This window comes from Puntigrus tetrazona, chromosome 17 (genome assembly GCF_018831695.1).
Source record: "Puntigrus tetrazona isolate hp1 chromosome 17, ASM1883169v1, whole genome shotgun sequence".
NCBI classification, from domain to species: Eukaryota; Metazoa; Chordata; class Actinopteri; order Cypriniformes; family Cyprinidae; genus Puntigrus; species Puntigrus tetrazona.
Genome location: NC_056715.1, coordinates 8,298,007 through 8,316,872, shown reverse-complemented (window position 1 = coordinate 8,316,872; position 18,866 = coordinate 8,298,007). Strand labels below are relative to the sequence as shown.

Below are 18,866 nucleotides of genomic sequence, written 5' to 3'. Positions count from 1 at the left end.
ATCAGCTGCTGGGCAGATTCTTCATGGCCACTGTGGAAAATTAAGAAGTCATTTTGTTGGTCTGTAAGCAATCCCATATAAACAATGGCATTCCTCGGGTCTGAGACTTGTGTTTGAGTGTTGCCCATCACAGGTGAACACAGAGCAGTTCTAAACATCCCCTAGACCTTGCATGGTTAATATCTTTGCTAACTTCATTATCAGTGTTTGTAAGTAACTGCAACATGTGACGTTGCTTTCAGTTGAATAAAGTCTGAGTATGTTAAGATAATCTGTTGCTTCCGTCATTTGGACATCGCAGCATTCACAAACATTTATTGTTGGGTAGAAATATATGCTATTTTCACCAGCTGTCTTAACAGGCTAAATTTTATTTTTACACATTATACAAAAGGATATGAATAATATGAAACATCATCTGCTGCCAGTGTAATACTGCACACAAGTAAACACGAAAGTATGGAAGCCCATTAAAGAAATGTCATTTGATAAAATTCAGATATAACAATGACATTAAAAATTTGAATATGTAATGAATGCTATGACTAGATCTAACCCATCTAGGTTTAGAGTCAATGTCAGGCAGTAAGAGTTAATGAAGGACAGCGGTCATTTGATCGATTCTAGGAATACAGTAATGGAAAAATAATGGAAATTAGACAACAATACAGAATATTAAATTTTTTATTCAATATCTGCCCCACTCCTTTGTCTCATATTAAGAGATTGTTTAGCACACAGGTTTACATTAGACAATGTAAAGTAATTTGACAATGCTGGATTTATGATTGACAAAGAAAAGGAAACAAAACAACACAAAACAATAACATGCATTTACAGTCATAAGCCAACACTGTTCACTTCTCAAGTCAATCAGTTGGCAGTGTAACACAAAGCTAAATTAACAGCTTAACAATCTGGATTCCCAATTAAATAAACAAACACTTTATTATTTAGAACTTAAAATATTTTATAACCCAACACTGGTTTTCATGACTTTTCCATGGTCTCAAAAAACCCCAAAACGATAAAACTATGTGGCATACTGCAGCCATTCATATCCACAACAAATGTTACATACATTTTGGCTGCATATTTGTACATGTCGGACATTCACAGGTCTGATTCCACTCTTAGTTTCATTTAAAAGACAACGCATTGAACCATCATCATCATCAGTCAGGCTGTTGCTTGGGGGAATAATAAAACCGTGTCTTTGCCCTCCAGGTTTATTAGCATGCAGGTCACTGAAGTGAAGTGTGTGGCCGGGCGACTTTTTAAAGTGCGTCTGATTATCCTTCCGGTTCTAGACTCTGTACAGTAACTGATTGTACATTCACACTTCAGTCAGTCAGACTCATTCAGTCTGCCTGTCACAAACACCACCGGGTTTCTATTTGGTTCTTGCTCCAGGACGTTTACAACACTTCGGGCTGTTTAGCAAGAAACTCGATGATTCCCTTTGGCTAGCAGAAGCACATTTTGAGCAGAGACACTTCACATTAAAAAAAAAAAAGGAGCCCTCAAATACCTTCTTTTACCAAATCTTTTATAGTTTAAAACTACACATATAAGGGTCATTTACTTTGACAGATGAGCACACTTTCATCATTAGTGTAATATTGTAAACATTCGGTTTGTAAAAAATAAATCTTTTCTGACTTTCCTTAGGATGGTTTCCAAAGTCTAGCTTTGATTCTTTATGAAAACTATTTTGCGGTAAAACTTGTGATTAAAACTTTGGTGCATCAAATGAGTTAACGAAACGCAGACTGAGGCCATTCACACGATATGCGTTCTGGCACACATCTGCGCCACTTTTAGTTGTTTTGCTATGTAAACATACCCTACAGAGATTTCTGTGACCACAATCACTGCATTTTGCATGTTAAAAAACGCGTTCTTCAATCAAGTTTGAGCAGTGTTTTGTCAACCGAACACTATATCCAACTGTCAAAACTAGTCCCTCCTTTATTCCATCTGTATCCAATTGACGATACTTAAAAGAAAAAGTAAAGCTTAAATAATGAATAACTGAACACAATCATTAATTTTAAACACTGGGAGGTGCGTGTGTGTTTAGGGTTTGATTTAAAGGACTGTCGTAACGTGAAAGGCAGAACAGCCCTCCCACATTCAAAGCTTCTTTAAAAACATGCTGCCTCTCTTAATGATCACAGGCCAAACTAAACATTTAGACGTTCAGATAGACAACATTGCGGGTTAACACATTATAAAAATGTTAAAGCATCTACAAGGTGAGTGTACTGATGTATGTGTGTATATATTATAGTGTATGTTCTGCATGTTGAAATATATATCTGTGTATGGAAGAAAGGCACTAGAAAACACTGAAGCTGTACAGGTCCCAGCTTTCAGGAAAGTACAAATCTACAAAAGATATTCTATTTGGACGACACTTTTTTGTTTTGTAAAATAAACCTGTGAAATATTTAGAAAAAGTCTTACTCCAGAATTAATAAAATTATTACAAAAAGATGTTTTTTTTTTAAAAAGAAAATCTGTTACTGTAAGGGTTCCAGTTTATTCAGTACAGTTTTGGCAGGTAAATTAACTTTAGTGACATATTCTACCAGACCAGGTCCATCGAGAAGACAACAAAAAGCTTATATGCCTATCAGACGGAGGCATGGCCATTTTTAACTGTTGTAAAGAGCAGCAAATTAAATCCAGTTGTTAGACGTTCTGCTCTACACACACATACCTGCTAGGGACATTGAAATGCTTCAAATACTACAAAATGATCTGCGTATATGCGTCACAGTGCTCAACCAGTTTTGCAGGGCTTGACGGGAAGAGTAGTTTCTGTTTTAGAGTCTCACAGAGCTCCAACCGATTCAGGAGCCGTGGGTCATGATTCACGGGAGTCCAGCTTACTGTACTTAACGCGGGCGCTCGTCATTGTTCGCAACAAGAATGGCAGCTGGTAGTTTCGAGGCACGATGCCACGGACGTTACTCTCAAAGTATTGGAATGGGCCGAACCACCACACGCGAGAGAACAGGTTGCCAGTGGAAATTTCCTTTAGAGCCTGAAGAGCAGCAGAAGAGATTACGTTAAGAGATGCAACAGACCCAAAAATTCAAGTCACAGTTTAAATGCAGAAGTTACTTGCAGAAGACAGTTACCCATCAACTGCAGCAATGTAGAGGCAATATTCTTGCATGACTATATGTACTATCATTATTGTACTTAAAATGTTGTTTTATATAAACATAATGACAAATTTCAAATTGAAAAACTGAATGGGATCGTTTAAAGAAACATTTGTGCAAGTGTAGTGTAATTCATATCTCTCTCTCTCACACATATAAATAATAAATGTATCATTTCACAATAAAAATATCTCTTAAGTGCAGTTCTATAGAATTCCATTGATTTTTCCTGTAAAGCTGCAAGCTGCCTAAATAAGAATGCATATTAATATTAATTACCGCTATAAATACATCTTTAAAACTTTTTCCTTTATAACTGATTTAATTTAGCACATTAATAAAAATCTAATTTAGGCCACAATTAATATACCTCTGATAACGGATCATATTTGAGACACAAAGCATTAAAGCATTTTTAAATAAATGTAAAGATTTCCAAGTTTTAAACTAGAAATGTACCTGCTGATTGGCCATTGTGTGGTACCACCAGAAGAGGCGTGTGGTTATGAAGTAGGCCACTACCACGTCAATGGTGTAGTGATCATGAGCCAACAAGATGCAGAAGATACCGATGGCACTCAGACACCAGCAGATCCAGTGATACCACCAGAACCTTCGTGGGGAATCTAAAAAAAGCACATTACCAAAAAAGAATCTGTATAATAGTCTCAAAGTGCAAGCAGACATACCCAACTCACAAATGTTATCAATGGTTTTAAGTATTTTTGTTTTTCTTATAACATGTATTTTAATATATGTGCTATTGCCCAAAGTGTCCACTAGATGGCGATATCAACCAATCACAACAACATTTAGAGCATTGCTCTCAAACCCAATTCCTGGAGGAACACAGCTCTGCACAGTTTAGGTCCAACCCTAATCAAACACATTTGATCCAGCTAATCAAAGTCTTCGGGATTACTAGAAGCTTCCAAAAATGGGTTGAAGTTGGAGCTGGTTGGCCCTCCAAGGCCTGAATTTGAGGCCACTGATTTTTTAAGCATATTTCAACATGATTGTTCATAAATATGTTTACTCACACTCTTTAATAAAGAGGTATGTTAGTGTCAGCATCACTGTGTGTCCACTGTACAAGTAATCTCCACACAAAGAGTGAGAGCCAGTGATTGACAGGCCACCGCCGGCCATCATTTTCATTACCCGCCGTGACTGAGCCTCCCAGTCACCGAAGAGCTGGAACACACACGCGTATAAGCATTTACGAGCACAAAAACATACAAAATAGACCAACAACCGACATGTTATTTCATTACTTTTTTTGCAACATTGCATTATTTTTTATTACTTTACACTCTTATAAACTTTGATTCAAAAGGAGAAAAATAGTGTAAGGTGTATTATACTGCAAGATGTACAGTATTTACAACACTCTGTTAATGAATGCTACACCGTACTTCAGTATTAACTATAGTTAAGCGATAAACTATATAAACAATGAGCAATGTTGCTTGGGCACTTTTCAATTGAGAATGTCTATCTGGATAATTTAGATCAGTCTTGGCCCTGTGTCTTACCTAACGTTGCCCAGTGTATCAACCTAAGACTAAAAGACTAAGTCTAAGAAGTACAGGATCATTTCTGATGCAGTTCTTACACATCAGTTGTGCATGTGCATATTCATATTTACAAGCAAGAGTGGGATCTGAAACGATACGTGCAAGGTTTTGGATGTTTTCATTTACTACCAAATGTGGTTTGAACACTTTACCTTGTTTGCACCTCAAATAGTATGCTTATTCTAGACCGACATTCATCTGCACGAAGGTATAGTTTCAGTGACAAGCTACACGTACGTATTCTTGAAAGTCCTTAAACAGTTACCTTTGGGGAGCACTTGAAGTGCATGCCTGGCACAGGTAATGTTGTAGCATACATGGTCACGCATCTGTACAAATACAGAGTTCCCACAATAAAAAAGAACCGGCGACCGATTATGGACCTATAAACGGAGAGAAATCAGAGAGAAATCAAACAAAAATGGCAGATCATAGAATATGCCATGTTTATGGTTAGCAAAATCTGGATGTTTATGAAGCATTCTGGACTGTTTATGATTCATGACAGATGATTTAAGTTGTGGTTCAGCTGTTTAAAGTTTACGTCATGAACTAAATTTAACAAATGTGCTGTAGTTAGACCTACTAGAGGGCCTTAGTGAACTGCCAAGATGACTTAAAATGACATACATACATACATATATATACACATATATATATACACATATATATATACACACACACACACAGTGCCTTGCGAAAGTATTCATACCCCTTTCATTGTTTTTTTTTTTTTTTTTTTTTGTTGCTGTCTTATGTTAAACTGCTTTATATTACTTTTTTTTCCCTCACATCAATCTACACTAACCATACTGTACAGCCAAATTTAGGTTTGCAGCATCTTTGTAAATTTATTAAAAATAAAAAAACTCAAAATAACTACACTGCATAAGTATTCATACCCTATATTAAATATTTAGCTGAAGCATCTTTACAGTCTGAAGTGATGCGACAAGCTTTGCTCATCAGCAATTTGTCAAGTATCTGCCATTCTTCTCCTCTCCTCTTCACCTCTCAAGTTCTGTCAGGTTGGATGGGGGCGCAGATGCACATGTCCAGGTTTCTCCAGAAATATTTGATTGGATTCAATCCCAGGCTGTGGCTGGGCCAATCAAGGACATTTACAGAGTTGTCTATAAGCCACCCTTGCTTTGTGATTAGGGTCATTGTCCTGTTGGAAGGTGAACCTTCTACCCAGTCTGAGTTTCCTTCAAAGCTATCTCTATATTGCTGCACTGAGCGTTCCTTCTACTCTGATGAGTCCCCCAGTCCCTGCCACTGAAAAACATCCCCACAGCATGAGGCTGACACCAGCACACTTTACATTTGGGATGGTACTCTGCAGGTGATAAGCAGAACTGGTTTCCTTCAAACATGATGCTTAGAATCGAGGGTTAATCAGACCAGAGAATCTTGTGTCTCAGAGCCTGAGGGTCCTTTAGGTGCTTTTTTGCAAATTGCAAGCATGTTTTCATGTGTCTTAACTGAGGAGATGATTGAGTCTTGCCATACTGCCATAAAGCCCAGATCAATAAAGTGTTGCAGTGAAGTTTGTTCTTTTGTATATTTTTTTCTATTTCCACATATGATCATGAAGCTCTACCAGAGTGACCATCAGGTTCTTGGTCATCATGGTAACCAATCAGTTGCTCCATTTGGCCAGCAGGCTAAATCAAGGAAGAGTTCTGGTTGTTTCAAACTTCTTCCATTAAGGTTTGCAAAGACTACATGCTTCTTTGACCCTTTCAAGCTGAATTTGTTTTTCAACTCTTCCACAGATGTTAGACCTTTTATTACGATGTGTGTGCCTTTCCAAATCATACCTACTCAACTGAATTTGCCACAGGTTCACTTCACTCTAAGTGTAGTAACATCTACAAGCATTATGACTGGCCCTGAGGTAAATTGTAACTGTTCCACATAAGGGTATGAATACTTATGCAATGGAATCATTTGGTGTTTTTTTTCTTTTATCCATTTGCAAAGATGTTAAAAGCCATTTGATTGATGTGGGAAAAAGTTTTTACATAAGCTTAACATAAGGTAGCAACATAAAAAAAAAAAAAAAAATCTGAAGGGGTATGAATACTTTCACTAGGCTTTGTGTAATATATACATACATATACATATACATACATATACATATACATACATATATATATATATACATATATATATATATATATATATATATATATATATATATATATATATATATATATATATATATATATATATATATATATATATATATATATATATAAAAAAGATATTTTTTGAAGAATTTTGAAGAACCAAACTGTTGTTGGTCATAGTATAATATGGACGTCAATAGGAACTGTTCGATTACCAGCAATCTTCAAAATGTCTTCTTTTATGCTTAACACAAGAAAGAAACTCATCCAAGTTTGGAAGGACACAAGGGTGTGTAAATGAAAAATGAGAGTTCACAGATCAAAACCACTTGAAAAATGATTAAAGAACCGACCTGTGTTTAAGCAGAAGCCACTGCGTAAACCACAGTCCCACAAGCAGCATGCCATTGATCTCACAGATGGAAAACGCCCACTCCACACGATCAAACAGATCAAAGAATTTATCCGGCAGGGGCGGAGACTCTTCCTTTGGCGGGACACGCTCGTGCACCACTGAGATCACAACTGTTGTCGTGAGGAAGCAGAACAGAGCGTAGAGGAAGGCCACACCTGTTTTGAACCACTCCGTGGGGTACGGCGTGCGCTCCTGCTCAGCCAGCGTTGGAATCAAGATGCGAATCGGCTCCGAATGCAAGCCGTTCTTTGGAATGCCGTTGTGGATCTTGCCATTGCTCACGCTGCCGTTGGAGAGAGCGATGCCAGCGTGACCGTTGGTGTGGTGGCTGTTTTCGCGCGCCTTCATGTGGCTGGTGAAGCGCAGAGTCTCTATGTGTTCCAAAAGCTGTCGACCACTGTCCCCTGTGACCAGAGACAAAGGCGAGGCCTTAAAGTCTTCCTCAGAAAGTCTCAAGAGGGCAGGGCCATCCACATTTCGCAACGCGTCCGTGTACTCCTGCAAGCCTTCGTCTGTGAGCCAATCAGAGACGTCACTGGCTGTCCACAGCCTCACCTCCTTCATATCTGGGTAAGAGCAAGTCGGAGGGCCGTTTCAGGGGTTTTCACTCAGCAGTTTGGTGCCCCGATAACAGTCATAGCGTCTCTGGGACATTGGAGGAGAATAGCTGGGAGGTCCAATATTTCACCCCTCACCCCTTTGAATCCCTTAGCGTCAGTGTGCACCAGTGTATGGCCCTTTAAAAGAAAAACACATATAAGTTAGCTAACAGATCAACAGATAAAGATTTGTTACTACAGAAAAAGTTAGCAATTATTTGCTCTAGCAACACATTTTTGCTGACAGTAACACAGACGTGTGTGTCACAAGAACACATCCTGTTCGACAGTGTGGAACTGTGAGCACAACATGCACTTTGTGTGAGTGTGTCAGTTTTGTCTGTTTGTGTTTTCCCAACCATAGCAACTGTAGTTTGGCAGTCTGGGTGAAAAAGGAAAAAAAAAAAATCTTAAATCTTAACCACACCTGTCTGAATCACCATCTTAATCTAGTTATTATTCCGTACTTCTTCGGTAGAAGAAGAGCACATTTGCTGCTCCAGAAGTCAGCACTACTGCAAGTCAGCATGAATATAACTTCATTAAAACAAATAAAACATTAATTTAAAATGAAATGGAAAGAAAATGATGCAATCTTATTCTATTACACTATCAAGACACTTGTATCAAAAGTTAGGCTTCAGTTGTTTGATACACTAAGAAATGTAACAGTTTATTTGTTCATAATTTAACATAATGTTTATATTTTCATGTTATTTAAAATCTACAAAATTTTCAGCAGTCTCTACTTTAGTCTTCAGTGTCACGTGATTCTTTAGAAATCATACTAATATGCTGATTTGGTGCTGATGAAACATTTATTAACGGCAAAGCTGAAAACATTTGTGTTGCTTAACATTAACCTGTTCCGATCTGTAATGTTTTTCCTGTCACAGTTTACAGTTTTATTTGCTAAATTAAAGTGTGAACTTTTTTTTAATCTGTATAAATAAATAGTTCATAATGATTCAAGGGGTGAATCATAAAATGTAGGATTACATAAACGTACAGTAAGGAACATGAATGGGGAAACACTGTAGAGCTGTACAAACTGTATTTAAAAGTCAATACTTCCAGCTTTGACCATTTATGTCGAATCAGCACATACGTAGACATATAGACAATATCACTTGTTACGTAATAGTTATACCACACACACACACACACACAAATGTTATGAAATGTGGATTATGACTTCTACCTGCCAAGCTGTAACTTGTATGAGTGTGTAATTGAGCATAGAGCAGAATACAAAGAGCAAACTTAGCCTGAGAGAGAGAGAGAGACACAGAGAGAGATTAAAAGACTCTGACTCAACACTATGTTTAGAAGACCTTTGGTTATTAAATCAGCTTAAGGGGGAAAATTCACTCAGAGACATGCACACAAAGCAAACCAGCAAGCACAAGAAACAACAACAAGAAGTGGATAGCAACTTGGAAGTGATGCCAAATAACCATAGGCCATACGTCAGATGACCAGCCAACCATTAGCTTTCAGACTTTTAGCAGAAATGTCCTGTGGGTAAGAAGCAGTTTAGTTTCCCACAATATTTATTCTTAATTTTTTTATCTTTTTTTTTTGTTTAGGCCTTCCTATAACGTCACTAAACGGGTTTTATCTGTGCAACGTTCATCAGTTTGTGCTGTTACCTTATCTTTTATTAGAGGTTATCCTGTTACATTGTGTTGTTGTTGTTGTTTTTTTTGCTTTGTTTTTTTTACAAATACAAGTATGCATGTTAGAAATGAACAGCAGTGAAACGCTTCCTTCCTCGGCATCTCTTTTTTTGCATTTTAAAAGTGTAAAAGTTGAATTTTAACTTTGGTTAAAATTCTGCTGGTTAAACTTCAACATGATTCTGTTAAACAACAAAAGGTCGAGCTGCAGTCCGTGGCTTCTGAATCTTGGTAGACATTTTTTAAACATTCAGAAGTTAGAAAACAAGGGTCACATGAGCAAGTTCAATTCTGTTATATAAACATTCTTAAAATTCAGGACACACAGCTCATTCTGTTTTGTTAACTCACTCTGCAGTATATATTAGCCAACATTAATCTTGTAAATATCTTTAGAGCCTCTCTACTTGACATTTTCAATTGAATGTTGCTAAAACAATGCATTTAATACAACTAATCATGAACAACGAGTGTTCGAATGTTAATTACTGTGCATCATTACAATCTGTACCAGTTATCTGCATATATCATGTGTAAATGAATGAAGCACACTAGATTTAAAAAAGCCTCACATAAACAATGAACAAATTGATAACATGAATAAATGAATCTCATCTTAACCTAATCAATACAATTTTATATACTAATGCTGTTATATACAATATAACATTATGTTATATACGATTTTTAATACTATTGCTGATACTTTTTGCACACAAAACAAATACACAGCCTTTATTCCTGAAAGTGTGACGTATAAACAGCCATGAACGAAAAAGCAATATAATTTGATACAGAAATAAATTCAATCTGATGTTGCGCAAGAACACCAAGACCTTAGCATACACAGCTGACGCTATAATAAAAACCAGCGTGACTGATGTACACAGCAACACGATAATAAATTAACATCCAAAAAAATTCCCTTTACACATTCAAGGAATCTTATGACATATTTTGTACCATGCTACAAACTTATTAAGAACTTTTAATTCTTTATTAATTTCTAAAATAAGGTTATTAACGGAATACTTAAAATTTAAATAATAAAAAGCAGTTTGCTTTATTTGTATCTTTCATATTCTAATGTATTATTTGTCCTCTGCTTTTTTATTACTGACAGTTTAATTGTTTTTAATCATTTTGAGGACTTTCTTTATTAATATCCGTTACATATTGTGACATATACACAGTATATATATATATATATATATATATATATATATATATATATATATATATATATATATATATATATATATATATATATATATATAATGAATATCTTTATTGATTTAAGGTTTTGGTCACATGGCCAACTTATAATAATGCTAAATAATCGTGATTACAGTATCAACCAAAATAATTCTGGTTATGATTTTTGTCACAATTAAGCATTTTATACGCAAACGCTATATTGTTGTAGCTGCTCTCTGTGAGTTTTGATTACCTCTCATTTTACATCATCTTAAAACAAACATAGCCTCTTAACACACCTGGCACAGTTCCTATTCACAAAAGGTGGCAAATATTTACAGAACACGAGTATACAAGGACACAATTCCTAAACACATCTGCATGCAAGCGAAAGATAAAGAGATCACTGCAAGCTAACAATGTGAATAGAAAAGTCATCTGACCACTGAAGTCCACTCTTTAGCAAACAGTCCAACTAATGGATAGGTGGAAACAGTCATGCGTGTCATTGGTGAAACCTTTGTTTAACAGACGACACACGTGAACTCAAATTTCACTAAATATTGTTAATCATGCAACAGCACACACACACACACACACACTTGTGCAGATCAATACACATATAGGACAGCTAGGCACTTTCTCTCCGTTTCTAATTATCGCACTGTGTGTGCTGGCAATAAAACTGCGGTTCTCTTTAAAGTCACGGCAGAAATAAATAGCTTATTTGCCTTTACTCGGATAAAGCACACTAGTTGGATTTGGTTAGAACAATCTGGTTAATATTTCAATTTTACAGGCAATTAAATGCATCACGCATATTAGAGCAAAAGCCATTTTGCATCCCATCACTTCTAAATCAATGTCATTTCAGAATAATAGAAAAAGTTAAAAGTGTATAATTCATATCAATAATGACTCAAAGATTACTTAAACTGATTTCTAGGTCTTTTTTGCCTATATGAAATGCGGTCTTTTTACTTACTTTAATAAATGTATGCAGAATTTTTGATACCAAATAATTTAAATAAAATTCCAGAGAAGTTTTTTTTTATTTGAATAAAATGAAAACAATAATATATTTTATTCACAATAGAGCATAGATGACACAGAATTTGACAATTTTATGCACAAAATGAGCTAATTTCCAACTTGATGCCTGCTACAGGTCGCAAAACAGTTGGAAGGGGAGCATGTTTACCAGGGTGTAGCATCTTCTCTTTTTTTCAAAACAGTTTAAAGACATCCAGACATCGATGTTATGAGTTTCTGGAGTTTTGGAATTTGGTCCCAATCTTTCCTGATATAGGTTTCCAGCTGCAGAAGAGTTTGTGGTCTTTTAGTTTAATGATGCATCAAACTTTTTTAAGACCTGTAGCCATTTAAAATTTTTAAAAAACGTACAGTTTCACACTTTGTGTTACTCTTTGTGTTCTTTTGTTAATAAAATATTGGCTAATGCAGTTTGAAAGTCTTTTAGTTTTCATTTTATTTCAATTTATAAAAATGAAATGAAATTTGTGTTGTGTGAATGATAAGTTAATATAATGAGACACTACAGGCCTGTTACCAAATTAAATCATAATTAACAAAACAGATCTATCCACTGTAGAATTAAGTGAAGTGGCATTTAGAGGCATTTTTACACAGGCAAACATTACGAAGCTCAAATGTAGCATGCCATTAATGTCAAGGCCTGGTTATAACCAAAATTACTTCAAGGAGTCATACAAAATAAGTGTTATCAATTGTGTTTTTACATTCTTACCTGTTATACGAAAGCTAAAATCAAAATGACAACTTTTTAAAAAAATTAGAATTTAACAGATGACTTTGCAAGAGAGAGCGGTAAAGCTCAACGGATCCACCGTAATCACTAAAAGAGATTGTCCTTGAGCGCTTCAGTGTCAGTTTCCCAAGCACTAGCAGCAGTTTTTTTAGCAGGTTGTGTAAAAGCAAATGTTTCATCTACTAGAACCTCCTACTGTGCTCTGCAAGTGTTTGTGTGGATTTATCCGTTAGGAGATGTTTTCAGTGTCTGTCTCTGTGATTCAGAGAGATTAAATAAATCACTTTTGCTCTACTAGCCCTGCATGAGGAAACCGCGGACTTCAGAAGCAAGTTACGGCACAGATTAATTCATTATAAGAGATCAACACTGTTTTGGTGCTCTCCCTGCTATCCTGCCCTACATCTACAGCCTGCATCCTGCTCACAGATGTGTACCTTTACATAGCACCGTGAGACTGAAACCACTACAGATCAAGCTATTTTTGTTGTGTTTATTTTCATTTATGCATTAGGCAGACGTTTTTATCCAATGCGACTTAAAGTATAGGTTTACGTCATGCGTGTTCCCTTGAAATCAAACTCACAGCCTCAGCGTTGCTCTACCAGATCAGGAACGCAGCTTAAACAGCTGATGCCAGTGGGATTTTTGTTTTCTATTTATATAAACGGAGAGAGAAAGTGATTTATTTAAAGTTCAGTTCAGTTAAAGGGATAGTTCGCCCAGAATACTTTGGAAGAACTAACTGTCTTTGTCAATGAAAATCAAAGGGGCCCAAAACAACGCTGAACTTCACATACTTTTATTGTGTGAACAAATAAATCAAAAATACAAGAATAAATGAAACACTGAAACATTTCCATAGACAAAAGAATAACCCGCAGCAGGGTTCCCAAACTGATGTTTTAGAACCAATGGGGTTTCTTCAGAGAACTGCAGGGGGTTGATGAAAAGCTAATAATTAAGTCACAAAAATATAAAATCATGTTTATTAAAAAAAAAAAATACATATCACTTCGCCAAATGGTATCTATTATTTCAAAGGTCTTACAACTGTACATACATATTACATATATATATACATATTACACACACACACACACACACACACATACATACATATATATATATATATATGTGTGTGTGTGTGTGTGTGTGTGTGTGTGTGTGTGTGTGTGTGTGTATAAATATATATATATGCAAAACAACCAAAACACAAAGTCACTGGCCAAACAAATAAATACAGTAATCAATATGATAAAAACAACAGCTCATTTCTCTCTCTCTCTCACTCACTCACTCACACACACACACACACACACACACACAAATACACACACTCATCCCTTAGCTATTAGCTGCATTAGTTTGCTATCAATAGTTAAAGCCTGTTACTAGGTCTTTGGGTAATTAGGTTTTGGAATTTTAAGTAAAAAACAAACAAATACCTTAAAATATATCATCTGATTGATGTCTTGAGGTGTCGCAACCGACCACACACACACACACACACACACACACACACACACACACACACACACACACGCGCACACACACACTCTTTTTAAGAATGAATTAGTCTACTCCTGACCAGCAATATATGTGGACTATGCATACATCTCCTTACAGAAATATTTTATTTTATGAAAGTTGTTCACCGTTAAAGAAGTCTGTTGAAGGTCTTGTGTATGTGGATAATAAAAAGTAGCAGCTGATACTCTTATCACCAAAATACAGTATTTTGTTTTCTCCAACCTTGAAATGAAATACAATATAACTGTTGTTATGCAAAACATGTACTCCTCCTTCAGTGTGACCTTGACAAGGTCCTCTTTCAACACAGCCCCACTAAACACCTGCGACTCTAGGAACAAACTCCCACAACCTCACATCTGCCTGTTTTACCTCTGCACTTTAAAGCTTTTTTTATTAATTAACCTTATTAGTATGCAAGTTCTCATAACCATGCCCTAAGCAGGAACTATCTGACCTTTACATAACTTAAGACACTTTGTCCCAGAAAGCCAACTCCTCCCCGTGGGTCACACATTCACAATTGAATAACTCGAACAAAAAGCACTACCTTGAATTTAAATTCATTGCCGCACATTTCTGGATTTCTCTTCCTTATTCTCTTTTTCCATTCCACCTTCTCCTGTTTCTCTTAATTAGACTTGCAATGCACAGTTAATTTGAATAAACAAACAACCAATAAGGGTAAAATAGAGCGAACCCTTGACAGTATTTTGTAAACATTTGCTTTGGCTTACACTATTTTTGCCCAAAGCATACAGAACCACTGAACACACACACACACACACACACACACAAAAAAACACAAATCCATAAACACTGGCTCTCCGAAAGCAAGCTGTCATCAGTGCGTAAATAGTGAAACGTCTTTGTAACTCAAACATAATCTTTTGTAATTCAAAATACAAGAACACACAGTCTTCTGTGCCACAAACAGAGGGGGTATTGAGGACGTTTGGGTAATTTATTCATTTAAGGGCAGATATTAAAAGGACCTCTGAGGGCTGATCAGGTCTCCCAAAACATATACTTCAAAGTTGTTATTACCTCATTACACGCATTCGCCCTGTGCTGTACTTTAGTCTGCACATATAGATTAAATTCTGATATTTAACCCTCCTTAATATGCATTGAAATCAGTAATCATGTATTTTTTATGCATGTGATGAAGCGAAGTGTGTAATCAGTGCATTACCTTGTTGAAAACACTGCTGGAATACTCCAGAGTCATGCACTTAAAACCACATCAAAACACCACCTGCCATCTAAACGCACTAATAGAAGCTTGACTAACATTAACACATATGCAATTGCAAGGTATAGTTGCTGTGAAATCTATAACAGACGGAAAAGTGAAACAAAGATGACTAAAAGAACCAAGCCAAAAAAACTGAAACTTTCCACAAACATACACTTTCGCTTGTGGTCTTCCACAACATTGGGGAACCTACTAATGTCTTCTGTGATATAGTGCCTGCTCAAATAAATAAATAAATAAATAAGCCCAGGATCCAGCCCTGCTTGTGTTGTTATTAACCTCCCTGGGATATCGAGGATAAAGATACAGACCTCTTCCTATAATTAGACCATATGACATTTCACTTTAAGTAGGACAAATTGTATGATAGGAAAAAAAACAGGGACAAGAGGATGTGTGTCTGAGTAAAAAAAGAAAAACAGAGAGATAGAAAGAAAGAGAAACCACTAGAGACATTGACAGAGAAGGGTGGAGCGTGAAAGAAACTGAACAGACATGTCACAGAGACTCCACATCCTCATACATTCATTGCAAAGCCACACGAATCACCGGTTTTAATCTTTACATCATATCTAACTTTAAGAAAAAAAATCACCTGAATATTTAGGATTGCATAGATACGTTAGCTCTAGACACGTCTCAACAGAGAGGTCAAGGATTTAAATCTTTCTTCATGCTTAAGTCTATAGGTGAAATGTGAGTACGTTGCCATCTCCCTTTTTCCTGCTCTTCTTTCCAGTAACTATAAACACATTTTTCTTACTATGGCTTCCGTGATGTGGCCCAGTTTCAAGTCATTCCGGAAAAAAAAGTGGTTTAGACACTCTTTTGCTTCTTTAGACAGAAACAAACTACAGAGTCGAGGCCAACACAACACAGAAAACGTCCGGATTTTGTTCTCTACGTGTCATCAAAAAGATCAATCAGGCTTAAAACGAACTGTTAACTCTCCTGTCAAATCTATGCGGTTTTACAGCGTTTTGACAGTTCAATATTCTCTTCCTGATATCCTTCATGTAAATCAGAGATTACAAGGTCAAAGTACTCACTGCTGGCAGCAAGTTAAGTATGAACTGTGAAGATACCGCAATAGTTTCGTAGCTTTAGTGGACAAATTTTAATCATTTAGTAATAAATATCTAGACGGTCATGGGAGAGTGATAAGGATAAGAACTGAATTCAGACTCAGAGGGCAAAAAGATTAAAAAAACACTTTTTTTATGACCTAAAAGTTTAAAGGAATAGTTCACTTCAAAATGAATGCTTTGTATTTTCTGTTGTTACAAACTTTAAAAAAAAAGGCGCTGGTCAGAACAACTGACTTATTCGCTGTTCGTTTTATGGAAGAAGGACGAAAAATAAGTGAATGCGTTTCTAACATCTGCTTTTTTATTTCACTAAAAACAACAACAACAACAACAACAACAACAACAACAACAACAAAAAGAGAGTCATAAAGGTTTGGCGCAAACATAGGTCAACGAATGTGTGTTAGGGGGAGAGCTAACAAACTAAATATTGTAATATTTTCCTTTTTCTGTTACTAATTTACCAACAACTTAAAAAAAATGCTAACAGTCCGAGTACGCTACATAGGTACGCTCGCGAACAGAAATCGCTTTTACGTTAGATGGTAACCATGGCAACAGCTGCTAGATAGCGTATCATCGGCAATTAGTAAGTGCTGTCTTTATTTATTGCACACTCAGACTTCATTAAACATCATGAAAATTGTTAGTGTTTAGTATGAAACATATTTCAAATGTATAGCGATAAACTACAGACGCCAAACTATCACTTGACTTGAGTGCCTCGAGAATCGGTTTACAGTACTCGGAAAATCACAAACAGAAATATTTGACGGCTTAAAATGATCGAATTTTTCTTTTTACAGTTTGAGGTGAACGATCCCTTTAATCGCTCGGTTGCATATTTGGCAACAATTTAAAATAGGACATGCTACGTAAACAACCCCAGAAAGCAACATGTGGGCCACTCAGCCTCTGAAAACACGTATCACCCACTTTTTCGCGACAGACTCGTCTGACTGTCACTGAGCGCTATGGGTGAGATAAATTGTTACGGCTTTCGTCAACTGACGCGTCTGGCGCGAGAAAAGCGTTACACTTTATTACGGTGATCGTGATCACGCGCTATTACGCCAAACGCTTTCCATTAATACGTGGCAAAAGCTGCCATTCTCTCCCGGTGTGTCGTGTCGTAACGGCTCTTCACCTTTAGAAACGACAGAGCTGATGATTAGGCAAGCGATTAAAGAGAGATTACACGGCAAAGGATCACTCGATCCCAGAGGAAAATAAATTCCCCTAGTCCACAGCGGGCGGCTAGAAGAGGACTGGTGGACGTCAAAATACAAGAAACGTGTTCTTGGAGAGGCCCTGGGAAGTGAAGATCAACAGCTCCGTTGAGTAAAACTCACCGTGTTGTTATTTTCTACAGAGGAGACTTGTAGCTCGTCCGATCCGACGCGATCCCGATCCAGGCCAAAATAACGCGCCTCTCCCGACAAGCCCGCTGTCGCGTGAAATATCCCCGTCAGAAGAGTGTAACTGTATTGTGATGGGGCTGGTTGGTTTTGGTCGCGTATCTCGAGCTGGAGACGTGCGCGTCAGTGGGCGGTTTTTAAACAGCTCCCGTGTGAAGAAGAAGAAAGGGGTGGGAGGGGGATCCCGTCTTATCCCCCCTCCCGTGACGTAGTACTTAACGCCCCGCCCCCTCATCGAGGTCCAACCAAAATGTAACACTGGATTTATCATGCTATGTCTACAAACTAAATATAGGGTTTGGTTGCTCCACACATCACCTATTTTCATTTTCAAATTGAACAGCTAACGTAATATGTGTAATTTACGTAAAAGTGGATATCCACAGTAACTTGTATAGTGTTGCTATTTCATACCGTGACATTTAAGGTGCATAGGTGTGCTGTTGCGTGTTAAACCTATAATTGATGCGTTAAACTTGTTTTCTTACTGAATAAAGCGAATTAACTGGTTATTATTTTGTTATGACGCAGTATTTATTCATACTTAACATACATTACGTATTTAAGCACGCTACACCCGAAACCCTACAGAGTACAGACACATTTGTTTTTGCATTTAATAAATAGTTTATGGAATTTCTACCTCATTTTATGTTTTTCAGGCTTTTATCTTGACTTTCTTCTTCTGTGGTAGAAAGGTTGAAGTGGTCTGCTTGACCCTGATGACACTGGCATTAAGGAAACCGATCATTGCTAGTGTACTTAATTTTAGGTTTTTTTTTTTTTGTTTGTTTGTTTTTTATCTTTACTTGCTTTGTCTGTGGTTGGAAGTGGTCTCTTCAGTACCAATTTTACATGACTGAAAGATTCAATTTTAGTGGGTTTAATTTTCTAATCTATTCAGATCATAGAATAAATATGGGATTCAATTATCTGTCTACACCTGGAAATTATTACAACACTTAAAATTCTGTCTAATTCTTCGCCAACGTGTGTTTAAAT

The 18,866-nt window shown here is 36.6% G+C and overlaps 1 protein-coding gene across 1 annotated transcript; it reads right to left on the bottom strand.

The window, feature by feature from the left end:
* Positions 1–668: 668 nt before the first annotated feature.
* Positions 669–18,031, bottom strand: sgms1a (sphingomyelin synthase 1a). The gene is made up of 6 exons (XM_043262184.1): positions 17,799–18,031; positions 7,242–8,040; positions 5,019–5,136; positions 4,217–4,370; positions 3,636–3,802; positions 669–3,052 (listed from the first exon to the last, which is right to left on the bottom strand). The coding sequence occupies exons 2-6, from the start codon at positions 7,865–7,867 to the stop codon at positions 2,873–2,875; spliced, it is 1,245 nt and encodes a 414-aa protein (XP_043118119.1). The 5' UTR covers positions 7,868–8,040; positions 17,799–18,031; the 3' UTR covers positions 669–2,872.
* Between the last annotated feature and the right edge of the window lie 835 nt (positions 18,032–18,866).

Coding starts and splice junctions, on each gene's coding strand:
- sgms1a (XM_043262184.1), bottom strand. CDS start 7,867: ATGAAGGAGGTGAGGCTGTGGACAGCCAGTGACGTCTCTGATTGGCTC. Junction 4,371..5,018: donor ACTTCAAGTGCTCCCCAAAG/GTAACTGTTTAA, acceptor TGTGTGTTCCAG/CTCTTCGGTGACTGGGAGGC. Junction 3,053..3,635: donor ACACAATGGCCAATCAGCAG/GTACATTTCTAG, acceptor GCTGCTCTTCAG/GCTCTAAAGGAAATTTCCAC.